Source organism: Hyalella azteca, unplaced genomic scaffold, assembly GCF_000764305.2.
Source record: "Hyalella azteca isolate HAZT.00-mixed unplaced genomic scaffold, Hazt_2.0.2 contig8077, whole genome shotgun sequence".
NCBI lineage: Eukaryota > Metazoa > Arthropoda > Malacostraca > Amphipoda > Hyalellidae > Hyalella > Hyalella azteca.
Genome location: NW_025938181.1, coordinates 414045 through 441298, shown reverse-complemented (window position 1 = coordinate 441298; position 27254 = coordinate 414045). Strand labels below are relative to the sequence as shown.

At 47.4% G+C, this 27254-nt stretch overlaps 1 protein-coding gene across 1 annotated transcript in view; it reads right to left on the bottom strand.

Annotated features, from left to right (window-relative positions):
* Nucleotides 1-27254, bottom strand: part of LOC108675720 — a 39679-nt gene that overhangs the window by 3484 nt on the left and 8941 nt on the right. Inside the window, exons 2-13 of the mRNA XM_047881499.1 lie at nucleotides 19959-20003; nucleotides 18612-19614; nucleotides 17705-17818; nucleotides 17204-17329; nucleotides 16897-16985; nucleotides 16468-16637; nucleotides 13355-13517; nucleotides 3621-6048; nucleotides 2628-3129; nucleotides 2055-2107; nucleotides 1171-1616; nucleotides 890-946 (exon numbers count right to left, since the gene is read on the bottom strand). Of these exons, the coding sequence (XP_047737455.1) occupies nucleotides 890-946; nucleotides 1171-1616; nucleotides 2055-2107; nucleotides 2628-3129; nucleotides 3621-6048; nucleotides 13355-13517; nucleotides 16468-16637; nucleotides 16897-16985; nucleotides 17204-17329; nucleotides 17705-17818; nucleotides 18612-19614; nucleotides 19959-20003 (5196 nt within the window). The remainder of the gene's footprint in view (nucleotides 1-889; nucleotides 947-1170; nucleotides 1617-2054; nucleotides 2108-2627; nucleotides 3130-3620; nucleotides 6049-13354; nucleotides 13518-16467; nucleotides 16638-16896; nucleotides 16986-17203; nucleotides 17330-17704; nucleotides 17819-18611; nucleotides 19615-19958; nucleotides 20004-27254) is intronic.

The window sequence follows — 27254 nt, the reverse complement described above, 5'->3', positions numbered from 1 at the left end:
AAGAAAATAATGAACACCACGATTGTGTCTAAACACTCACTGTTTGTCCGACTCTCTCTAACGCCGCCGCGTGACTGCCCGCGGTCGCCCGCTTGCTCCTGTTAAATACTCCCCCGGTCCCGCGCATGCGTGCTAGGCGGCTCGAGCTCCACCCCTTAATTCAAACTCCGCATCTCAACCCCCAAATCCCCCTATTCTTATCTTATTTATTCCTATTCCTAATCACACATTCATGACTGGGAAGTCAACGTCATGACACATTCATGACTGGGAAGTCAACGTCATGACACATTCATGACTGGGAAGTCAACGGCAACTGGAAAGTTCATGGAGCCCACACGACGTTCAGGAACAAACGCCGTGCGTCTCTTGCTCTGTTATTTGTAGATCCAACCCGCGTGATTTTTTACCTCAACCAAGGTTGTTAAGAGTCAATATGCAGAGCTGTTCAATTGGTACTAGATCTTTTCCAAACTCTCTTGCTCTTTTTACGCGGTTTTTCTCCATTAAAATGAAATAGTGAACAATAGTGAACAGATGTTCACACTATTGTAGAGTGAACAATGGTGAACAGGGTAAACAAGGTGACCTAGAGTGAAAAATCGTAAACAGGGTGAACAAGAGTCACCAAGTATGAACATGGTGAACAAAGGTGACCTGCATGGAGTGAACAATGGTGAACATATATGAACGATAGTGAACAGGGGGTGAGCAAGGGTGAATAAGGATGAATATGTATGAGTAAGCTTGAACAAGGTGCATGCGCGGGCAGCAGTCAAACCCCCACAATGTTCATCAGTTAATCAAAGCTAATAAGGTTCATTCGTTAAGCCACATTCATTAAGCTTCATTGGTTCACTGGCCAGCAAACGCGCCCGTGGCGACTTACAAAGGGCGTCTCGGAGGCCGTCCTGGGGCACCGCGGGCGTCAGGTCGTCGTCAGCAGCTGTGCACCGACAACCGTAATTACATTTAATGAACTGATACGATAAATATACGAGTACAATTCACAAACAGAGGCAACAAAGTGCGCAAAATTTTAATTAAACTTAACAATCTTTGGACTTGAGATGAGACTAGCATCTTAGAATGTAAGGCTGGGCATGTGAAACGTACGGAATATTAGGAGTTTATTTACGCTTACTGCAGGAAATGAACTTTCAGACTGACCAACTTCATCTGCCGCTGTGGTGGCGTGATGACGTGGTGGTGGTGACGATGTGGCGGCGTGGTTACGTGGTGATGGTGATGATGTCGTGGCATGATAACGTGGTGGAGGTGGTGATGATGATGTCATGGCATGATGACGTGGTGGTGGTGGTGACGATGAGGTGGCGTGGTGACGTGGTGGTGGAGGTGATGATGTCGTGGCATGATGACGTGGTGGTGGTGATGATGTGGCGGCGTGGTGACGTGGTGGTGGTGATGATGTCGTGGCATGATAACGTGGTGGAGGTGGTGATGATGATGTCATGGCATGATGACGTGGTGGTGGAGACGATGTGGTGGCATGATGACGTGGTGATGTCACGTCACCATAACCACGTGACGGTGAAGCATCCGTCAAGAGGACGGCGCGTGACACTTCAGCGCCCGTCACAGGCTGCGTCGCGTACCTGGGACACGTGACGTGGTCAGTGTGGCGGCCTTGCCTCATACAAATGAATCATATTATCATAAATTAAATCTAATGCATAGTGACTTCCTTTTCAAGTTATAACTTTCGTATAAATTAAAGTTAATGCATAAGGACTTACTTTTCAACTTGCAACTTTCTAACTTTCATTGCAGAAGAATCATTAACGGTTAGTGTACGCAAGTAAATCATTCGAAGATATGAAAGCAATTTGTCCAAAAAGCAATACACTGATCGCTCCTGTGGTCGTCAACCTGACCCAATTTGGCAACTATAAAAATTAGGTACCAGTGCTAAGCACAGGAAGAGCGTCACTATTTGGACAGTATAAGCCATTAATTAGTCTGAGTGATGCAATACCCCAAAATGAATATCTCATGCAGGTCTTACTAATCAACATAAAACTCGAGGCACGCACCTCGAGGCTCGGTCTCTCCTGGGGGAGGTCCTGACGCGGCTCTGCTGCTCCAGCTGTAGACAAGCAGCAGCGTTAACTAACGTAAACATTAACATTGTACACATTATCTTGGACAAGGGCCATACTATCAAAACTCGCATAAGCAAACGTAGCGGTTTAACTACTTGTACAGGTCTAAGTACACGTAGCGGCAAGTACCGGTAGCGGCCTAAGTACTTGTAGAGGTCTAAGTACACGTAGCGACCGAACTACTTGTAGAGGTCTAAGTACACGTAGCGGTCTAGGTACTTGTAGAGATCGAAGTACCCGTAGCGGCCGATTTCTCATCTGTAATTGGTGGGTTTACCTCAAAATTCACCAGTGGTTGGCTGATGCAGTTACAAACTCCAAACTACTCGTCAGTGATATTTAGACGGAATTACGAACTCGGCACTATTTTTGATAATACGGCCCCAGGTAACCATGTGAAATTTATTAGAAAATAATTGCAAATCATTTAAATTGCCGTAAAGGCTCTCAAAGTTGCTCGATTAAACATCAAACCGCACAGAGAAGGCAGAATTAATGGCAGACCTGGGTGAAGAAAGCCGTTTTCTGGGCGACCCCAGACGGGGAGACGCTGGGAGGTCCCGAGGGGGAGAGGAGGTCTCCTGCTGTGGGAGGTCCCGCTCCCCCAGCAGTCATCAGGAGGAACCTGGCGGCGTCCGAGGCGACAGCGTCCAGGTTGTGCGCTTCTATGAGATCTTCGTCAGCACTGCGGGTGGCGGTATCGGTATACATGTCTCTGTTACGAGAGAATTTGTCTTCATAAACATTATCGTGACGCGTGATGTTTTCTTCGTACATGTCCCTGTTACGTGAGAATTTATCTTCATAAACATTGTCGTGACGTGAAATGTTTTCTTCGTACACGTCACGGTCGCGAGAGTTGTCGTCACTATACACGTGGTCACGTCGTTGGTTCTGTTCACAGGGCACGTCGTGATGACGAGGGCTCGTCATGAACTGCACACCCGACGTCGCGACCTTCGTCTTCACGACACCTCGTCGGACGGGGCTTGACACAACCCGAGCACTGTCGTAGAAATTACTGAAATATTATTTAAATATTTATTTACACATACCTAATTAAATATATTATATACATTAATATATTTTACATTTATTTCTTTTACACATAAATTATTATTGGAAGCCACGGAATAATTAAACCCTTTTTATACTGACGGGGCCTTTCGATCCCAAGCCTTGAGGTACGAATAGCATTGCCGACAGTTAATGCATCTATAAACAAAATGTTAAATGAATCATTGGTGTATTTGAGGTTCCATTGTGGCAGTGAGCGGTAGCATACACAACACAGTTAAGTAATTGAGGCCAATGTAGAAAATTAATAAGAGATATCCACGCTATAAGTTTTTTTCAAGAGGCAGCAGTAAGTGTTCCTGCGGTCATTATTATTGGATTGCTCTTTCGTCAAATGAATTGCGAATAAAGTTGAGAAACATTTCGTTCAGTGCAGAATATTTATTTCAGAAAAAAAGACGACTTAGAAATTAATCGTACCGGTCACAGTTGGTCCAAGACGACCGTCGGCCGTCGCAGGGCGCCCTGGCTTGCACGCGGTCACCGCTGAAGGAGGAGGTGCGGACCTTAGGACGTGTTCCTGGTGACGACGCTGGACGTGCACGGTCTCGGTCACCTTCTAGGACACCATCGTAAGGACCACAGCGAGAACCAGCAGCGAGGTCTTCATGAGCCCCTTCCATAGCCACGACGCGGTCAGAGACTCGGGGCAGCGCGGCCAGTGACGGACTCACTGCCCTGGCAGGAGTCGAGCTCAAGGGAAGGAAGCCTTCGTCAGCGCCTCGTCTTGGTCGCCACTCGCCAAGATTGCCATCAGCGGCGACGAGGGACGTGTCGTCGCACGGCGACACCGACCTTCGTTTCTTCAGTATACTTGGTATCCGTTGGGGAGGGGAGCCACCGTTGGGGTAACTGGATCTGTGAGACGGCGATGAGTGCAAGGAATGTGGGTAAGACGAAGCCCCACTACTCCCCTCACTAGACAACCTGTTGTAGTGTGTGCCGGTCTCAGGGGCGCTGTCGCTACGAAGTCTTGCCCCAGGAATATCGTCTTCACCGTCGGATAAATGTACTCTGAGTCTCACGCCGTCCGTCGTCTCACGTCGCTTGAGGATCGGACGCAACAACTCGTCCCCGTCGCTGTCGCTCCTGCCGACGCGCTTCAGGATTGGTGCCGGCGACACGACGCCGCTGTCGCCGCCAGAGTAGAGGTCCTCACCGCTCCTGGCGCTCTTCAAGATAGACTTGGGACGGTCGTCGAACTCGTCGTCCGTCAGGGACTTCTTCTTTAAGATTGGCTTGGGCTCGAAATGATCCAGATCTTCAATGCTTGATTTTTTCTTAAGTATTGGGATGAGTTCACCATCGAGGGTGTCGACGCTCGATGCTCGAGACGAGGAGCCCCTGGAGGAGCTCTTACGCTTCAAGATGCCCTGAGGCTCGGGTGTCATGGACCGGTCAAAGGGCATATCGTCGCGGGAATGGCGTCTCTTCAAGATGGACAGAGGCTCAGGAGACATAGCGGCGGAGGCACTGTAGTCGCCATAGTCGCCATCGAGGGAACGATGGCGCTCCGTTAGGCCTCGTCCACGCATCAGTTCACCCCCAAGGGCGGCCCCATCTTCATCCTCCTCCTGCATGGCCCAGAATTTCGGGGACCCTGAAGGCGAAGCGTTGGCTGCACTGAAGTAGAGCTCACCGTCGTCATCACTTCGACAGTCGACGCTGAAGTTGACGCGGTTCTCTCGCTTTACTTCTTTCGATGGAACAGCCAACGGCTCACTTTGCGTGCCATGTCCTTCAGGGCCCCCGGGCCCGTTTTTCTGGCCCTTGTGATCGGTAAACAATTCTCTACGGGAGTCCAGGGTGTGGGCTTTGCCAACTTCCTTGGAGAAGACACAAGGACTGGACATGGGAGGAGATTTAACTTGAAGCGTGGAGGAGCCCAAGTAACTTTGGCATTCGTTCACTAAATCTTCGGAATTCAAGCCACCTTCAGCGTCGCCAACGCTTCTCGATCGCCTACTGAAGCTCGAAGCATTCATGCTTTGCTCTTCGCCGTGCTTCTGATCATACAAAGCGCCACCAGACGAGGCTCCTAAAGACGAGGTGTCGGCATGGACAGGTGAGTCCGTCTTGGTCCAGCGGTTGGCACTCCTCAAGGGGAACGGGACACGGGCCTCAGCTTCGTCGCTGGGTTTTTCGCGTCGAGCGGCCATGAAGCAGGTGCCCCCGATCTCCTGCGCCTTCCTCAGCGTCGCGCGCACAGCCGCGGGAGGCATTCCTTCGTCAGCGATCCCTGCTGAAGAGGATCCCGAGAAGCGCGTGACATCAGGCGTGAGTGATTTGGGGACCGTGCCTCTTGGGGACGCGTCTCCTCCGCTACCTGAAGGCGAATCTTTCTGCAACTGATCTACTAATGAAGGTGCAAACGCCGAACTGATGCTGCCGAGAGTTCCCGCGAGAGGAGAAGGTGTCTTCGAGAGCGGTTCCTTCTTGTGGTCGGCGGTGATAAGGGCGTGGGTGATGGGTGACCGGGATCTGCGGTTGATGGTGGTTGCCGCAGAGGCGTCTTCGGCACTCGCGCTGATCCTCCTGATGGGGGAAGCTCGGGTGCTGCCGTGCATAGGGAGCTTTGGAGGGACAAATGCCGATGCCTGCACGGTTTGTGAAGAATACACAGCGGGTGGGGGAGATGGGGGAGGCGTGAAGCGTGCAACAACATTGCGTACCACCTCGGGTGTCTTCAGGGCGTATGTACCACCTCCTCCGGCCACGAGGCTACAGCCTTTGCCTGGAGAGGAGCCAGTGCTACCACCTCCTCCGGCGCTCGAGTGAGGTTCTTTCTGCAGTTGCTGCTGCTGCTGGTAATGCAGCTGTGGCCGACGGCGACGACGAGGGTGGTCTTCTGAAAACAACAAGTGAACTTAAAAACCAACTTTGATGTTGATAACATTACTGATGCTGCATGCAGAATCACTGAACTGAACATTAGCGACGTTAGCCTATGAAAGACAGCAGTTGTCGTTAACTGTGTCAACATTGCGTTGTCAACCTGGCTGGAAACGTCAATCAAGTGCCGACCGATCAGATATGGCAGGGAACGTTTGCTAAAATCTTGTAAAATTTGTAAAAAAGATACTGGGATACTTGCAAAGATCTCACAGCGTTTATCGAAAATTGTGCAGCTTTCTCAAGAAATCGTTGTACGATAGGAAGAGGTTCTGCTACGTTTCTAAAAGATACATTGATGTTTGCAGATACTGAAACACTTGCCAGAGATCTCGCTACGTTTGCAGGAAATCTAGCAACGTTTGCAAATGATCTTACTACGATTGCAACTAATCTTGCAACGTTTGTAAATATCCTGCAAACTTCGGTAAAGATCTCGCATATTTCGTAAGCGATCTAGCAACGTATCCAAGATCCTTGAACGTTTGTTAGAAATCCCGCCTGCAGCGTCTGCAATAGGCCTCACAACGTTTGCAAGAGACCTCACAACGTTTGTTTGAGACCTCACAACGTTTGCAAGAGACCTCACAACGTTTGCAAGAGACCTCGCAACGTTGACAAGGGTTATCGCAACGTTTGCAGACGTCCCTACAACGCTTACAGAGGACCCTGCAACGTTATCAAGAGATTTCCCAACGTTAAAAACAAAACCCTGCAACGTTTACATGAGACTCAGCAAGTTTTGCAGATGACCTTTTGACGCAACATAAGTTTACAGATGATCTTTTGACGCAACACAACTCACCCCAGAAGAGCAAGGTCTGGAGGAAGGCTGCGCGGGAGCAACTAGTGCCGGTCATGATAAACTAGTACCAGTCGCCGTTGCTAGTGCCGGTCATGGTAAGCTAGTACCAGTCGCCGTTGCTAGTGCCGGTCATGTTATTCACTTGTCGCGTACTGGTTATACTTATTTTCGAATGCAATTCACGATTAGTGATGCTCGTACACGGAATAACACTTATTGAACTGAACGCGGAATAAATTATAAAACTATTATTTAATAAACACTGAACACGGAATAAACTATTAAAGCATTACAAATGTTCAGGAATTATCACGATAATCATCACCACAATCATTGCATTGCATCACGACAGCACGGATGACTGAGATACATGGCTTCGACTTCCTGTCTGGTGCTCATCAGCGAGAGGTAATCTTAAAGAGGTCGGTGTCCATGATACCAAACTTACAGGTAGCCACAACCAGAGTTAATAACACATAAATATTATTGTAAAACATATGTACAAGCGAGACTTAATAACACAAGAATATTATTGTAAAACATATGTACAAGCGAGACTTAATAACACAAGAATATTATTGTAAAACATATGTACAAGAAAGATGGACAGGGAAGATTAGCAGGATAATCCATCGTGGCAAGGTAATCCGGTGTAGCAGGGTAACACGGCGTAGCAGGACAGTCTGACGAAGGAATGTGACGAAGGAATCGAAGGAATGACGAAGGAATCAAGGCGTGATGACGTGAAGGGATGATGAGGGAGGCTTAGAGGAATGGAGGGTGGCTTGTGTCTCGTGTGAAATACGAGATTACTTATCCAAAGAAAATTTTATGTCTCTACTAGTGGCAACATTCTTTTTTACGTTTTCGGGTGTTTTTAGCAAATAAAATGATTGACGCTGAACTAGCCCCGACGCAACATTTTCGTACGTATTTAATAGAAGAAATTATAGTTTATTGTTTTGTTCATTTTTTGAAACGACCATTGTTATGAATAGTGAAATAATTAGAAAGGAAATGCAGCTTTAGAATTTACCCCCTGTTTTGTGGTGTGTTAACAAATATATAAGCCAAATACTGACGGCTGTTACTCCACCTGCAGGAGAATATTTGTTATCCTCGAAGTAGGCGGCACACTTGAAATGGAGTGGTGGTTTGGAAGGTTGGAGTGGTGGCATAGAGTGGAGGGATGGAGAGGTGGTTTGGAAGGTTGGAGTGGTGGCATAGAGTGGAGGGATGGAGTGGTGGTTTGGAAGGTTGGAGTGGTGGCATAGAGTGGAGGGATGGAGTGGTGGTTTGGAAGGTTGGAGTGGTGGCATAGAGTGGAGGGACTGTCTCTTATACACATCTAGATGTGTATAAGAGACAGCCTCTACCCCGACCCTCACACAACCTCCCCTCTACCCCGACCCTCACCCAACCTTCCCTCTACCCCGACCCTCACCCCACCTCCCCTCGACCCCGACCCTCAAATAAACAAAGACAAACAAGAAATCCTTGTTGTAGGATCGCGAATGCCTTGAAATAAATACCACACAACAAGAGAAGCTCAACAAACAGACGAGTTTACTAATGAGTAATAACACAGCCTACTTTGTACATAAAACAATAAGACTTTTATGAAGGTTATACAGACAATAGGTTAAAACAAAGACAAGGCATTGCGCCTTCTTAATGGCTCACGAGAGCCGTGATAATAATAATGATAATTTAGAGCCGCTATTTTATTCTTATCAGAATCGTTCGATTAACACGACAGAAGCGAGAAGCAATTAACGAAATAATATTACCTGACATTAACATACGAGGTGATAGACAGAATATAGCAGACATGATAGAGCTGACAGGACAAAACAGACAGGGCAAAACAGAGAGGACAAAACAGACAGTACAAAGCAGACAGGGCAGAACAGAAAGGGCAGAGCAGACAGGGCAAAGCCAACAGGACAGAGCAGACAGGGCAGAGCAGACAGGGCAAAGCCAACAGGACAGAGCAGACAGTACCGTGCAGACAGTACAGACAGAGACAGGAGCAACAAGCAAGCACACGTACGCAGCTCACACGCTCATCAACAGCGAGGCTACAATGGACGGTTAACGCTATTGTCATGACGGCAGCACACGCATTCCGTGGCAGACACGCACACGCCCTTCGTGGCAGCCACGCACACGCATTCCGTGAAAAATATACACGGCAGTGTATATTTTTATATTACGGCACCATTGAGCTGCAGGAAACGTGCACATGACCAGAGACAGCCTCTGCAGGAGTGTGCGACTTTGCAGAGCTAGAGTGTGCGACAGAAGCATCCGATGCAGCCGAGATCAACAGAGGCAACAGATGCACCAGCAGAAGAGAAAAACAGAAGAAACAACAGCAATAAGAGTCAAGAGAAGCATCCGATGCAACCGAGATCAACAGAGGCAACAGATGCACCAGCAGAAGAGAAAAACAGAAGAAACAACAGCAATAAGTCAAGAGAAGCATCCGAATCAGCTGAGATCAACAGAGACAACAGTTTCAACAGGCAAAGGGGCAACACATGCAACAGAAAGATGTCATCGTCCGCAGTGCGTGTGCAGTGAAATTCACCACCCCATGCAGCTTAACAATCGTACAGCTTGACGCGTACGCAATAACGCAAGTTTCGTTATCTTCTTTTTGGGCCATACTTTCGAAACTGGCTAAGTGAACGTAAGTACATACGCTCTATTTTCTTATCTATGATTAAGTGAACGTAAGTACTTACGCTCTATTTNCAGACAGGGCAAAGCCAACAGGACAGAGCAGACAGGGCAGAGCAGACAGGGCAAAGCCAACAGGACAGAGCAGACAGTACCGTGCAGACAGTACAGACAGAGACAGGAGCAACAAGCAAGCACACGTACGCAGCTCACACGCTCATCAACAGCGAGGCTACAATGGACGGTTAACGCTATTGTCATGACGGCAGCACACGCATTCCGTGGCAGACACGCACACGCCCTTCGTGGCAGCCACGCACACGCATTCCGTGAAAAATATACACGGCAGTGTATATTTTTATATTACGGCACCATTGAGCTGCAGGAAACGTGCACATGACCAGAGACAGCCTCTGCAGGAGTGTGCGACTTTGCAGAGCTAGAGTGTGCGACAGAAGCATCCGATGCAGCCGAGATCAACAGAGGCAACAGATGCACCAGCAGAAGAGAAAAACAGAAGAAACAACAGCAATAAGAGTCAAGAGAAGCATCCGATGCAACCGAGATCAACAGAGGCAACAGATGCACCAGCAGAAGAGAAAAACAGAAGAAACAACAGCAATAAGTCAAGAGAAGCATCCGAATCAGCTGAGATCAACAGAGACAACAGTTTCAACAGGCAAAGGGGCAACACATGCAACAGAAAGATGTCATCGTCCGCAGTGCGTGTGCAGTGAAATTCACCACCCCATGCAGCTTAACAATCGTACAGCTTGACGCGTACGCAATAACGCAAGTTTCGTTATCTTCTTTTTGGGCCATACTTTCGAAACTGGCTAAGTGAACGTAAGTACATACGCTCTATTTTCTTATCTATGATTAAGTGAACGTAAGTACTTACGCTCTATTTCTTGTCAACGATTGGTGGATTTTGCTAGAAAGGCGGTCAATGATTGGCTAACGAACTTACGATCTCTTAACTTTTTTAAAAGTATAGGCCCAGTAATTTAATTACGCAACGTATCGTTGTTCTTCTCGAGTCCGCCATCAGACTCGGGGAATGTAATTGTTCGCTTGCTGTATGAATGAATGAATCGGCTGAATGAGACAATACACTGTAATGGCAGCGTGTACACACCCCATGGAGCACACTCTGTACATGCAGACAATACACTGTAATGGCAGCGTGTACACACCCCATGGAGCACACTCTGTACATGCAGACAATACACTGTAATGGCAGCGTGTACACACCCCATGCTGTACACTCTGTACATGCAGACAATACACTGTAATGGCAGCGTGTACACACCCCATGGAGCACACTCTGTACATGTGTTTCACACAAGAGACGCCCTCTAAGAAAACAATTAAATGAAGAACGGCACATTACAATACCAGTGCAGTATAACAATAAATACATTCCTATAGACCGCGCGATGCAGCGAGTGAAAATAATGAATTATAGTGAATACAGTATAATTATAATAGAAACAATACAGCCGAGCCAGTTTGGCGTGATGGTAACACGGCCACTACCTCAGAATCCTAATCATTACATGAGCGTTTTGTTTAATAATTATTTCCACATATATGAATCATCAGCGGATTATAGGAGGCCACAAGACGAAGAAATTTAGACGGCGATAAACCGCTTTAAATAACCGTTGTTATTTAAAGCGGTGGTTACGTTACATGGAGATAACGTGGCGGTTACGTTACGTGGAGATAATGTTGCGGTTACGTTACGTTTAAATAACGGTTATGTTACGCGGAAATAACGGGTTACGTTACGATGAGCGCTGTGTGCGCACGTAACGTAACCGTCACGTTATTTCCATGTAACGTAACCGTCACGCTTCCGAGCGCCCAACCCGACATGAAATTGGTTGATCAGAACTTGAGTTGTCAACATCAAAATTAAAGGATTTGTTAAAAACAAAATAAATCCGAAATTACTGTACAACTTGGAGTTTATTAGGAAACTGGATCGGCAATGCGTGAAAACGTTCAGGTACGACATTCACGTTGACACAACACAATAAGCGTCATTTGTCGAATACAATTACAATACTCATATGAATTCAAACACATCATTAATAAAATCTTATTTTATATTAGTTAAGATTAGTGGAGAACTTCGCGGTTCCCTGAGTATAATTAAGGACAAGAGTTCGTCACACAAGAGCCTGGAGGGACGAGAGCGACGCGACGCACCCAGCACGACAGTCGGGCGCACACTGAGGCGCTGCCGGCGGAGCAGCTGCGGCAGAGCAGGTGTGACAACACCTGTAATGCCACCACCCCTACCAACCACCCCTCCTACTCACCCCCAACCCCCTCCTCACCCTCTCCTCTACTCTCCCTCATCCCCATTCACCCCCACTCTCCTACTCACCCTCACCCCTACTCTCCCTCATCTCTACTCACCACCACTCTTTTCCACTCCTCCTCACCTCACTCTCCTACTCACCCTCACTCTCCTACTCACCCCCACTCTCCCTCTCACCCCCACTCTCCTCCTCACCCCCATTCCCTCTAACACCCACTCCCCCTCACCCCCATTCCCTCTAACACCCACTCCCCCTCACCCCCACCACCAGCACAGCAGCGCGGGGCTTCCCTTCCTCTGTCCGTCCCAGCGAGTTATGCGCGCGTGATGGCCGGCCGCTGCCTGGCCGACCATAACACGTACGCACAGTACAAACTGTACAGTACGTTGAGGGGAGTGAGAGGAAGGGGAGAGGAGTGGGGGAGTGAGGGGAGAGGAGTGAGGGGAAGGGGAAAGAGTTAGGGAAGTGAGAGGAAGTGGAGAGTAGTGAGGGGAAGTGACCTGCCACTAGCGACAGTGTCGGCCGGGTTCAGCAGGGCAAATGGAGCTTATAAATAGACGGAACACGTCCAACGTTGCATCCGGGGCCCGAGGGCGGGGTGACCTGCCTAGCGACGACTCGGAGACGGAGGACGACGAAGGCGGCGCATCAGCGTGACCGGGGACTAGGCAGTCCCGAACTCATCGTAAGGTCGTAAGGTTATAAGCGCTAAATCTGCTCCCTGCTCGCGCGGTGTGTCAGAGATGTGTAGCTATTTGGACAATGTGACCCATTCATACGAGGCATGTTTTTTAAGCAAGTACAGTTTTGCGATTCCGCCGCCGCCGGAGCGCTACGGTCGGCGTTCCGCGCATGCGCGCTGGTTACTTACATCTCTTGTCTACTCACTGACGCCATTATACTCTGATTCTTCATTGTATACGTTGTTTACCGAGTGTTTAAGATACCTCCGACCATGGTTGAACTAATACAAGGTTGACCCGCGTGCTCATTTGTTATTCCAACTGTGACGTCACCTTGGCTCTTGTGACGTCACCTCGTGTCGTCAAACTTATTTGTAAGCCCGGTTTTGCTTAAAATAAGACTAGATGCCTGTCGTAAATAAGTTTTCTTGAGGCATTTTGATGAGGTAAAATTTTTTAAATGCTTTAAAGGATGACATAAAAACAAGGTGTTGATCTACGCTATTTACATTTTGTGCCCACAGTGACGTCACTCTAGAGATGCGCAGAACGGCCTCGTATTTAACTTATAAACATGCCTCGTATTTCTGAGTGTCAAGGGCCATACTTTTAAAACTCGTCAAGTGAACGTAAGTACTTACGCTCTATTTTCTCGTCTACGATTGGTGGATTTTGCTTGAAAGGCCGTCAATGATTGGCGGATGAACTTACGATCTCTTAACTTTTTTGCCCAGAGTTGAGAGCAGCTATACTCACCAGCGGTGGGGGCGGTAGGGGCGGCGACCTCGGTGGTGCCGCCCCTGTTGAGGTGACTCATCCTCTTGTGGGTCTTGTCCCTGGCGCCCTCAACGCCGCGCCCTCGGGACGGCAGAGCCCCGGTCCCTACGGCACACCGCCCTGCGCCGTCCTCTCCGTCCTCCTGTGGAGGGGGAGGGGTGTGACTTCTTGGGAGGAAGACATGGAGGGAGGGGGAGTGGAGGGAGGGGGACAAGGAGAGGAGGGGGACAAGGAGGGAGGAGAGACATGGAGGGAGGGGAACACAAGGAAGGAGGAAAAACATGGAGGAGAAGGGGACAAGGAGAGGAGTGTCTCTGATCACAGGCATGAATAAAGCCGGAATAACAAATTTTAATAAGGAAATATTTTGGGAGCTTGAGAAGAGCAAGAAGAGGACGAAGGGTTGTTATGCTTCATAAGGAAAAGTTTCACAGGTTGAAAGCTTTCAGTTAGGTTAAATCAGAACCACGAATGTCGTTAGCGTGTCGATGGACGGTTGTGAGATCAAGTTAGTGGTCGTTGTAGTGTTCACGTGCTAGACGCTATTAGATAGGAAATAAATGAGTTACCTACGAAAGAAAAAAATCGTGTTCGAATTACGCACCCTACTGATTCACAAACTGCGATAGTCTCCAGAGAACATGCAAGCCGAACAGCCGCTCAACCGAAATTCCACTCGGACGTTAGAGAACTTCGAGTCCCAAAGACAACTAAGCGAGAACCTCTTCTGGAGTATAACTTGGCGTCTCAAATCTTTAGCGTTCGCTCGAATTTCGGGATTAATTCCAACGAAGATTGACAGTCTGCATCAATAATGCCGCGATAAGAAACGCGACCGCAAGGATTCACGGAAGTCCCCGTATTTAAAAGGATTACAAGGATTCACGTAGTCCTCTCCGGACTCATAAGTTCCGAGGGAACCACCAAATCTTGTCAAGGAAGAATCCTAAAGTGCACAAGTAAACAACCTCCTACAGGAGTTTCGCATACATACGTATTCCCTATTCGTTGCCTACCTCTGCAAACAAAGGCGATGTAACCAGTACTGGGATTTCATTTAGACTTTTATTGTTATAGATGAACGGCATTTAGAAGAAGGTGTTCAGGTTCGAAATTGTCCTTAGCCATATAAAAATTGGTTGTGCTTGTATTTAGGTCTGTGTCATAATTTCCAAAATATTATTATTAATTCTTTTCATGAGCTTCCACGCCTTAAAGTTGATTAGTCGCTGCCGGGGAAACGAATTTGATCACGTGTCCTTATAAAACCAATTCGGCCATCTAACCGGGCAATAATATTCGTGGATACCAGTAATGTAATAATCTTGTGAAAGCTAAACTTGAATACCATATTACTAGTCAACGATAGTATAGATAACATTACATCCGGGACTTACTCTACTTACAATAGACTAAATAATCATGAGTGCAATCACCAGCTCTCAGCACTCTAATCAGACAAAGGTGACCTCTCATGTCTCTGAGGTCAGACACAGGTGACCTCTCACGTCTCTGAGGTCAGACACAGGTGACCTCTCATGTCTCTGGGGTCAGACACAGGTGACCTCTCACGTCTCTGGGGTCAGACACAGGTGACCTCTCATGTCTCTGAGGTCAGACACAGGTGACCTCTCATGTCTNAGGCCCTCACGCCCTTTGTATCAACATGCCCTCACGCCCTTTGTATCAACAGGCCCTCACGCCCTTTGTATCAACAGGCCCTCACGCCCTTTGTATCAACATGTCCTCACGCCCTTTGTATCAACAGGCCCTCACGCCCTTTGTATCAACAGGCCCTCACGCCCTTTGCACCACCTGTAGCAGGTGCAGGTCACAGACCACCGAGAGGGTAGCGACCCAGTAGCACGACATGGGCAATAATGCACATTATTGTGGGTTAGCGCAGGTTAGTGCAGAACTGCTAATACGAGCTTTTGAAGTGAATTAATTCACAAGAAAATCAGAAGATGTTGAGTGATCGATAGAAGAAGCGTTCAGCATTGATTCAGCTGCTACTGATACAAGTTAATGGGTGCGGCAACAGCAGCAATTTTCGCCGAATTGGTCGTCGGTAAATTCCTCGCTAGTCAGGGCTGAAAAGCCGGGCATTGTGCTCATCGATCGATCAGGGCCTGTTTTGACTGGAGAGGAGTGGGTATAACGTAGAGCACCTCTTTTCTACGGCCGCCGATAACGCACCATTCATTCGCTGCCATAACTCGGCAGCAGGTGACGCAGCGTATTGATCACCCGTGAGGCGCGCCAGCGGCCAGCGTCTGGGGGCACCGCCAACGACGCGCAATCCGTCTATTTAGTAGATTAAAATATAATAAAAAAGTATTATTAATATTTTAATTACAAATAAATATTGACAGGTACTTTGATTTGTGGGATAGCGTAGTGTCCTAACGTATTGGGGTTTCGTCGTGTGAAAGTTGTGTGAAACTTACATGACGCGCGACGGTTACAAGAGAATAACAACCTTTTGTTACGATTTTTGGTCACCCCGAACACTTTAGCCTATCAAGGTGACGCCTCGACCTTTGCGAAAGTTTTAGTTTTCCCTTGGTCAGCCCTCGCGATTCCCTCGGCCGATATAAAATATTAAAAAAACCTACCCCGGTCCAGCGATCTCGAAAAAACCAGCTTTGAATTGCTAAAAGATTTTCGACCATTCGCAACTTATTCGCACAATCTATGTTCAATATAATAATATTTAGCAAAGTCGGGATAACGCTGTTTTGACTATCACACACCACCGATAAATCAGTCAAAATAAATCATTGCTAATCAGTGAATATCAGTTGATCGTAGGTAATCAATCGGGTACTGTAATAATACGGAGATGAGCTGCCTTACGTGCTTCACATACAAAGAAGTGTATTCAAATTATCTTCATTACACTGACGCGCGATCTATTTATTTGCAGCTTCTTTGTATTTTACTGCCGCTATAACAATCACGTTTTAGTGTTATTCGTACTAGCTGCTCTGCGCTCGTGACGCTTTATTTTCCCTACCAACAACACATTCCTCAGTGCACAAGTTTATTGAGCCTGTCACGCGCTACAGCAAAACACGGAGCAGCGTTACTACAACATCGCTACTGCACAGCTCGTGTCCGCTGATCACGTCTCTGCCGGGAACGTTTTTGCCAGGAACGTCTCTGCCAGGAACGTCTGGGGCATTAACAGTGAAAACAACAAATGAGGTTCTTTGCTTGACAGTAACTGCGTTAATTTTATCGCGCTCAGGAACACGACCTAACGGGGTGGGCATTCATGATTTAACCAATGAAATTTTCTTTATTATGTTCCCAGTTCAGAATATCTTAATTCTAATGCCGGCAAGAATTAACGTAAACATACGTTGATAAATCACAAGCGTATTAGAGGCCAAATTACAGCTCAACGCGCACGACAAGCAAACATGGATACGCATTCTGAGGAAAACGAGGTGCGTGACTATGCTGCGTGACGCATGGTGCGTGACGCAGGACTGTAGCGCGACGCATGGACCAACCTCTGCAGGAGGCGCTGCTGCCGTTGTTGTTGACAGCGTCGCGCGTCGTGGAGGGCGGGACCGCGGCGCCCCCAGGCTCATCGCGACCCCTGGTGGGAGATATGGACGTCAACGACGTGCTAGTGCTTTGCTGGTACAAGCCAGCACTAGTGCTTTACTAGTACAAGCCAGCACTAGTGCTGGACACGCACTAGTGCTTTACTAGTACAAGCCAGCACTAGTGCTGGACACGCACTAGTGCTTTACTAGTACAAGCCAACACTAGTGCTAGATACGTACTAGTGCTTTACAGTAGTGTTCGTCTCACCCGTCCACGCCCGTCTCCCGGAGCCGGCGACGTCGTCTGTAGGCCCTGAAGCCCTCGCCGCAGCCGTCACCCGCCTCCCCCGCGGGGCTGTCGTCCTCCCCCGACGAGCCCTCAGCCACCCCGTACCTGGGGGCACTCAGAGTGAGGCGTGTTGCTACACGCACCTGTGTCAGCAACACGCACTTGTAAGCAACACGCACCTGTGTCAGCAACACGCACTTGTCAGCAACACGCACCTGTCAGCAACACGCACTTGTCAGCAACACGCACCTGTGTCAGCAACACGCACTTGTCAGCAACACGCACCTGTCAGCAACACGCACCTGTCAGCAACACGCACCTGTCAGCAACACGCACCTGTCAGCAACACGCACCTGTCAGCAACACGCACCTGTGTCAGCAACACGCACCTGTGTCAGCAACACGCACCTGTGTCAGCAACACGCACCTGTCAGCAACACGCACCTGTCAGCAACACGCACCTGTGTCAGCAACACGCACCTGGAGGCGATTTGCTTGCGTCGCGCTTCCTTGTATCGCTGGATGCGCTCTCTGCGCTCCCTGTCACTGCTGTCACCAGCGCCACCAGCACACTTGCTGTCACCCGTCACCATCCTGAAGGTGAGGTAAACATGAGGCAACTTTTGCAGAAAACAGTCAACCCGAAACTTCAAGACACTTACGACACAGAAAATAATGCACCCTTAGTAATTAATTACAGAACAACAGCTATCAGTATTAACAAAACTACCGCAGCCACCGATCACAAAACTACTGCAACACATGTTGCTTTTAGATATTTCTAGATATCCGACATGAGTTTGTGGGCATTATCCATACCCTGACGTTTGATTAACATACACTGTGTAGTTGAAACGTGCATTGTACACTGTACCTATGGCTAGTATATATAATTATTCTATGAAGTATGGATCAATATACTAGGTATATGCTGTAAGCCTTTAAAAAACCATCAATTTGAGTCATAAGCTCCAAGTTTTGCTACATATTTCACAGTGCTAAATATAATTCTCCAAAAGACGCGAGGAAAAGACTGAAAATTTAATTTTTTTAGAGGCTTGCACTATGTATAAGCATGATTCAGGCAGCGAATTTCACGAAAATACTAATAGTATATTATATATACCACGGGCCACTGTGTATAGTAGTATAGGTACCAAGTGGCACTGTATATATGTATAACTTGACACTGTATTACCTATACTGTGTTACAATAGAATAAAGACGCCAGGAGTGAAATCTAAACTTTGTTAAAAGAAAATTCCACTATGGAGTGAGAACAAATGAAGATTCATAGTAAGGTAGCGAGGGGGAGCGACGAAAAGTGTAACTTATAAAAAGGTACAAAAAAGTCTCCTAGGAGAAAATATAACGTGCATGAACTGACCTTTCCTGCGAGCTGTCCTCCGAGTGATGGTCGTCCTCCGACTGCACGGCCTTCGTCAGCACCCTCAGCCGTCCGTCTACTTCACTGTCATTCACGACGTCGTCTTCCTCAGTCCGTGGGGTCGACAGTTCCTCCTCGATGTGCAAAGTTGCTTCTTGTGTTTCACGGGATGCCTGCTGACCACATCTGATGGACGTTGCACGTGTAGGCAAGTCTTTCTTATCGCTGATAATATCAGCCGAAGTGTTGCTATCCCTCGCTGGTCCGCAATGAGAGATGCTGGTAGCCTCCGCCTTCAATGTTTTCGACGGGGAGACTTGCGCTCGATGTGAACGCTGGTCAGAGCTAGACGTTGGAATTCTTATTGGAGACTCAGCAGTCTGGGGAACGTCTTGAACATCGGTATCAGGTTTAGAAATCTGGTTGAAGCCTCGAACATCAGCGGCAGCTTCTATGTTGAGTTTGAGGTTAGTCTTGCAGTTTCTCTTCAGGCGCAAAGGCCGCTCAGGAATCGCAGCAGTACCGCCTGCCGAGCGTTTGCTGGCTGCAGTTGCGCTATCAGTCCTCCGTTTGGAGGCATCAAGCGAGCTCTTGTCTGAGGCTTGTCTCTTGAGGAGCTCTGAGGCAGCCTTAGGAGAGGATTTATCAGAACTCTTCACTGGGGATTTGTTGTTAGGCTTCAGGTCGTTGCCGTGACGCCAAGCATCTCTAACGCCTTCAGCAAAGCTCTTCCTGACGATCCTACCTGTGCGCAATGAACTGGACGGATCGACGGCTTTTGGGAAGTCTCCCTTCCCTTGGCTAGGGGACTTTCGTGAAGAAACTGTCGAGGTTTCACGACCCAATGATTTTAAGCGTGATTCTGAATCCAACTGCACGGTCCGGTGATGAGAATCTGCAACCAGCTCTGGCGGAACTTGGTGCTTGGCGGACTCCGGGCAGTGAGCTCTCGGCGACTTGGATTTCAGGGAAGACCTCGACACAGACTTGGTGGTGGCTGACACTGTCATGGAAATGCGTCGTCAGCTATGAAACGTTATAAGCTACTATTTGCACAGCTTCAACTTCTCTGTAACACAGCCGGTCATTTGCGACAGATGGATGGCGCACAACATCCTCATGGCTTAGAGGCTACATCGACAAAGCAAGTTTAATCAATTTTTTTCACAAATATACTTGAAAAATTCGTAAAATTACCATTAAGATGTGTCCAAAAGACAGACCCAGTTAACTATAATGGAATCAAAACAACATAAATTTCTTTAAATGTACGAACAAAATCAATCTTGAAAACTGAGCCTTAAAAAGAGAGTCAGCAACAAGGCTAAATAAAAGAGCAACACTGACCAGGAGGAGGTGAGTGCGAGAATGGTGCTGGCGATGCCCCGTCCTCTGAAAAGAACGAAGACAGAAAAAGGTAAATTTCAAGTCAAAATCAACGCATTCATAATATATATACAAGTATCGTGTATCTCCTTGGATTTCAGACTATTACCTATTTGTTTAAGAAAAAGTTGCTCTTCTTGATGTTTATATATACGTGCTGCCAAAGTTTGTCCCGTTAGTTTCGGAAGTTTCTGTTTATGCCTCACAAATTCGTCGATGATACCGATGTAGCCTGAATACTCTCACTGAGAAAACATGACTTTTATAACATGACCTTTAATTATGTTGGTATTATAAAAAGAAACCAATTTAGCGACATGCACGACACAGGAAACATAGACAAGTTGAACTGGGATATTAAATGTTGACTCTTGACTGTCCCTGACATAGTTGCGATCGCAAACACGAGAATATCGCAGAGCTGCCCAAGGTTTGTTTGGCCACTACGAGCAATGTTTGGTGTTAGCGCGCTGCAACCGATCCTTGCTTTCGTACGAATCATTACTCTTCTTCCCCGGCAGAAACTCGGCTGTTTTCATGCACGCACCCGATGAAGCGCCTACGATGTTAACGAGCGTCAATCAACATCAAAGCAACTCAAGTTCACCTATAGACCGAAGTGTCCTTCACTTCCCAGACGATCATTAGAGTATCAGCTCCACGGTGCATCTCATAACTCAGAGTTATCAGCATGCGGCTCAACAAATGCGGTCGATCACAAACATGACCGTTTGGTTTAACACCGCGTAATGACTACACGTTATGTTGCTTCGTCCGGCCACAGCACATGCTAGGGAACACGAGGCAAGAGTTCTGTGTGGAAACTGGACTCAACCGCAACACTTTTGCCTTTACTGAGCGTATGAAGAACTAAGGCGAACTAAATGAAAACACGTGGATGTTAAAGGAAGCAGGACAGAGGAGATAGAAAATTAATACAGGCTAGTAGAAGGAGACTAAAAAGAGAGACCAATCTAAAAAAGGCATTTTCAGAAAAGTAGAAGATAGGAGCAGAGCAGCATGCAGGAGCAGGGAGAAAGGGAGAAAATAGAAAGAATAAGAGCAGGAGGGAGCAGATAGGAGGGAAGTGGCAGGAAAAGGAGGGCAGGATGCAGATGGCAGGAGGGAATGTAGTCAAGAGGTAAGCGCTCTTCCTGCAGTTCTTGAGAGTACAAGCAGCGCTTTAATGCGTGCACAGAGCCGCAAGTGTTGCAGCGTACAGACTACGCAGACGCAGCGCTGTGCAAATACTTGAATGCACAGTATACTCTCCAGAAAGTACAGTAACAACGTGCAGTGTACAGACCCTGCGTGCAGTATACAGTAACTGCGTGCAGTGTACAGTAACTGCGTGCAGTGTACAGTAACTGCAGGCAGTGTACAGTAACTGTGTGCAGTGTACACTGTACAGCGTATAGGTCACAGTAGCGACGAGGTCGTAGAGGCCGCTCACACAGAAGAGCTAGCGGCGGTCACTGTAGCTACAAGTATCATAGGTATAAGTGAGGGCGCCAAGTCAGCGTTATCAACTACCATAAATGAACAATAAAGACGGCTGTGCTATGGTGCGTCTTATATTCAATAGTAAGAAATAGGCAGTTTCTACAGCACTCGAGGCTGCAAGCAGCACATGACGGTAAGAGTTGGCAGCGCTGCTGCTGTTATCACATGGCCGCGCCAGACGCAAATACACTGTGACGCCTCTCACCCCCGTGCCACCCATGCTACACCCCTACACCACCAATGATACACTCATGCTACATTGCCGCTACACCCCACACCACTTGTGCTACATTGCCGTTACTCCCACGCCACTCATGCTACATTGCCGCTACACCCCACACCACTCGTGCTACATCGCCGTTACACCTCTGCACCCCTGCACCACCATGATACATTCCCGCTACACCCCCGCTACAATTCAATAGCACTGCCGTTGTGTCATGCCCAGTCAATGAATATGTATAAAATAGAGATAAAGCGGTCAAGCACCTTTGACATTAACCAAAATTATTTGACAATATGACTTAAAAATAGAAAGGAACAATCAATAAAACCTAATTCATACAAAAGAAAACTAAGTCACGAAATCTAAAACAGCAATAATCTTTAATAATCATACAATAATAGTCATAAGATTAAAACCACAAGATATGTAATACCATGAAACATCTAAGACCTATACATCACCTGAACTTATAACTGTAGCGCTTAACTTCCAGTCCTGTCAAGCTTTCTAAGATTAGTGATACTAATCAATCTAACAGCAGAATAGTAAGAAAAAGCGATAACATTCAACGAACAAACTATCCATCACAGTCGCTACAAAGAACCACAAATAGATATGATTAACGTCATATAAGCATCACTAATAAACCAAGTATCTATGTCTTAGAATCACGGAACACAATGACAACGCACAAAACACGCCTAAACGAAGCCACATGACTTGAACGCGTAATGACGAGTATCCTATACCGTGTCTTGTAATAAACCCATGCATTGCAATGCGTTCTGCTATATAATCACACATGATCACATAGGTCAAGACGTAAATACTCAGCTACGCCTTTACAACGCACTACACACCCATGCTACATTCCCCTACTCTGCCGCTGCACTTCCCTAGCACTACCACAACTATCTCTTGTGGGCCGAGTGATAAATGCTCTTCTCTGATGCAGCTACTGCCCCGCTACTACTTTGCTACACTCCCACTGCCTACATCCATGTTGCCGCTACAGCCCCATCATTCACAGCTCTGCTACTATCTCTGACGGTACAACTGTTCTTGTACTGGATTTCTTAAAGTCTTTTTATTATCATGATTGGTAAAACAAAATTGCGTGTGCTAAGTGAATGAAAAATATTTAGACAAGGCGTAACTACGGCAAGGAGTAACTTCAATAAGGCGTAACCACGGTAAGGCGTAACTACGACAAGGCGTAACTACGGCAAGGAGTAACCACGGTAAGGCGTAAATACGGCAAGGTGCAACGACGGTAAGGCGTAAATACGGCAAGGTGCAACGACGGCAAGGCGTAAATACGGCAAGGTGCAACGACGGCAAGGTGCAACGACGGCAAGGCGTAACCATAGCAAGGCGTATATACGACCAACGCCCGCAGCAGCAGTTGCATATAATTGGCTGGCCGTTTTGCAGCGTAGGACGTTGAACGTTGAGACCTTCCGTACGTTGATGAAACAACAGCTCAGGTACCAGCACAACCTTGTCATGTCCTCACACACTCGCGCTTAATATATACAACAATGAGCATAGCAATGCATAGCTGATACACAATAGAATGCAATCACCAATGTAAATTGGGTGAGCTAGAACCAAAGATGGAATTATAGCCAGAGTCTGTACGTTGTAAAGTTCTTGACTCGTAAATAAGGATAAATCCGGTGAAGTGTGGTAAACGTGAGCGTGTCAACGTTCGGCAAGCCAAGTTAAACTTGTTCTGATCTCTGCGAGCTTGGTGATCCTGTACATGTAGAGCATCAATCCTAACATGATCACATGGATATGATGATAATGCAGTAACATGAGTCACGTGGAGAAGATAATGAGGCAGCTTTATAACATGACAAGGCATATCCACACACCGAATCCTGTTCCCCCCAAGAGTGCCTCTCAACACAGCTCTTGTTGAGATGACCGTGTGCTCCCAATTCACCGCGCCGTACCGTCACGAGTTGGTTGGGGGCGAACCTCGGACGCTGCGCCCCCGCCTCGTAGTTAAACACGCGGCACATACCACGTCAAAACATAACTTTATTCCTTCACTTACATTTTCTTTATTACTATCACCACTAATGAAGTTGTAAGGAATTACTTTTAACTGTACAATATTATACAAGTACTTATACAGTACTCCAACAATTACCTCTAATTGTACCATACATATTATATAATTATTATGCAAAGGTGCAGGATGGCTGATGACAGAGCGCCTGAGAATTGAGCCACTTTCATGATGGACAATATTCAGTCGCGATGTGTTTATTTTTGTTCAAAATTCTACAAATAAATAGCCACGAACATACATTTAGAACTGATTGAACAATGTAGCCTGCCAACTACTGGTAGGAATAGCATTACACACTACAGATGAGGAGGACTGAAGCAGCAGCGGCCGCAGCAACGATGACTAAAGATAAAATGAGAGCCGCGTTGACCGCTGTCAGTGCACAACCACACGTGCACCGCTGTCACTACACAACCACACGTGCACCGCTGTCAGTGCACAACCACACGTGCACCGCTGTCAGTGCACAACCACACGTGCACCGCTGTCACTACACAACCACACGTGCACCGCTGTCAGTGCACAACCACACGTGCACCGCTGTCAGTGCACAACCACACGTGCACCGCTGTCACTGCACAACCACACGTGCACCGCTGTCACTACACAACCACACGTGCACCGCTGTCAGTGCACAACCACACGTGCACCGCTGTCAGTGTGTAGAGTTGATGTTCACAACTCTCGTCCGAACCTTAACGTGCCTTCGGAAGCTAATGTACACGATAGCTACACGTCCAGATCTTGCTCTCTGTGTTGTCAGTATACGTGCCGTGTTACCAACTGTGTTTCACTACCAGCTGTGCCCCGTCGGGTTACTCGTACAGTCAGTACACAACCACACGTGCACCGCTGTCAATGCACAACCGCGTCAGCAACATTTCTGACAATCGAAAATCTGGTAACCACATAATTTCCGCGTCAGCAACCCAGCCCACCAGAGCGACGGCACAACGCAGCCATGAAGAGCGAGCGACTGCCAGGACATGCCGTCCGAGTTATGATCGCGACACGCAGCGCCAGCCGACTGTCAGCCACCCTGCACCAGCTGTGGTGACGGTGTGACTGAGACGGACAGTTATGAGCCACCCTGCACCAGCTGTAGTGGGTGACAGTATGTCTGAGACGGACAGTTATAAGCCACCCTGCACCAGCTGTGGTGGGTGACAGCGTGTCTGAGACGGACAGTTATAAGCCACCCTGCACCAGCTGTGGTGGGTGACAGAGTGCCTGAGACGGACAGTTATAAGCCACCCTGCACCAGCTGTGGTGGATGACAGTGTGTCTGAGACGGACAGTTATCAGCCATCCTGCACCAGCTGTGGTGGGTGACAGTATGTCTGAGACGGACAGTTATCAGCCATCCTGCACCACCAGCTGTGGTGGGTGACAGCGTGCATCAGACGGACAGTTATAAGCCAGTATGCAAAAACTGTTGAGTGATAACACGCCTCTGAAAAGATAGTTAGCGCCACCTACGGGATCGCTGCATGTATCAGCTGCACGGTCATCAACCACTCTGCACCAGCTGCTACCGGTATTACCCAGCACCAGCTGAGGCCGTTTAATCAGCTGCAGTGGGTGAAAGCATGCCTCGCTCAACAGGACAGTTGCCGGCCCTCCAGCGCCAGCTATGGTGAGCAGCAGCAGCAGGCCTCTGTAAGGCTGCTCTCGGCCACCGTAAGCCAACTTTGACCGGTTATACTCTGCTCAAGCTGTGGCATTTTATTCTCTATTCCAACTGTCACTGTTCAGACGACCAACGAGCTGTGTTAGGTGATACCTCGCTCCAGCAGTGATCGGCAATATCTTGCGCACCAGCAATGACCGGCAATGCTCTGGCACCAGCTATGGCACGCAATACCCGGCACCAGCATCCACCGGCGATACTTGGCACCAGCAGTGGTCGTTGATACCTTGCACCAGCTTGTCTGTGTAGAAGATGAGTGCTGTTCTCAGCACATGCAGGTACTCATGTTGTATTAGTATAGCGTTTGCCGCAGCTCAGATACTCGTGTGTTAAGGGTGACGGCTGTTGCGCCTTAATTCACACGTGGTGAGTGGAATAGCATGCAGAACATGAATAAGGAAAACAAATTTAAGACCATTTGGTTCTCGGCGAAAATGAAAAGAATGAAAATTGAGAATGATTTATCCAATACGGTCATTTACTGGACTGCTATTTACCTCTTCCGTACAGTGGCTGACGCACCAATCATCGGCAAAAAAGACAATCCAAGAGCAGCACTGACAATGACAACTAGAATAGTGTCATGAATGGCTGAAGAACATGCAGCTCGGTGCGATGCGCTGCGTCTCAGCACTGAACGTTCAAGTATAATGTGTGGTGTTGCAGTTGTGCTACACTGAAATGATGCAGTGTGATAGCGCGCAGCAATGGTATGCTGCGATGGCACACTACGATGATACACTGCACCGGCACGCTGCAGTTTGGCAAAGCCTTTATCCACCAACGCCCATTCCTTGAAAGCACTGAGCAGACAGAACCAAAACCACGGCAGGATTACCTCCACCCGCTACCTGGATTCGAACACGTCTTAGTGAGACTGGAACTGGGACAACTCTATTCATGTGCTTTAGTGCTCTTTTCTAATTCTTTTCTGTGCAGTGCTGTAAATACCTAACTGTGCAATACTGTATAATCCATTACTAAGAAGTATGTTTGCTAGTGGTGCTGCATAGTTCGGAGCTACATCGTCAGTAATGTCCTAAACAATACTTTATTATGCATCAGTGAACTAAAATGGTTGACAGCAGACTGTAGGATGATACGCATGCTATGCTAATATCTGTAGGAACAATAGTCTTAAAAGTTTTCCATTCATGCTGGCTAAGAAATATCCTGCTCAGAAAGCTTGCCAGCAGTCAAAGCTATTTTACAGTATACAGTAGCAAACGCAGTGTAAGCAGACGAAGATATTAAATTAAAGATATGCTTGCAGATAGAGATACTGAACACGAAGTGTTTTCTACAGTGGACAGCGGAACACGGCAGGAGTTCGCAGGAGTGTCAAGGCTGTGGCACCACACGGACGGCGGCACACATAAGCTCTGTAAACACATGTTCCTGGCACATGGTATAGGCACTGAATAACATGCACCATACGTGCGCATGTTTCTAATTATTACTTAGATAAAAAGGATTAAACAACAGGCCAAGCCAAGAAATGCGGTGAACGAATTTAAGTACTTAAGACATCCAATAAAAATGTATACTGGAATACAGGGAAGAATAAAAGAAAGAATACGAAAATTCACAAGGAATCTAAAAGCAAAGAAAACGCCAAGAAAATTCACCATATCGATATTGAAAACGTTTCGGAGTCCAGCTCCATCATCAGTTCGACTAAACTAAAAATGAATAAAATCACTTTAAAAGTCAAAATTCAAAGACAGACATAAAACCTAAACAAGACCTAACATT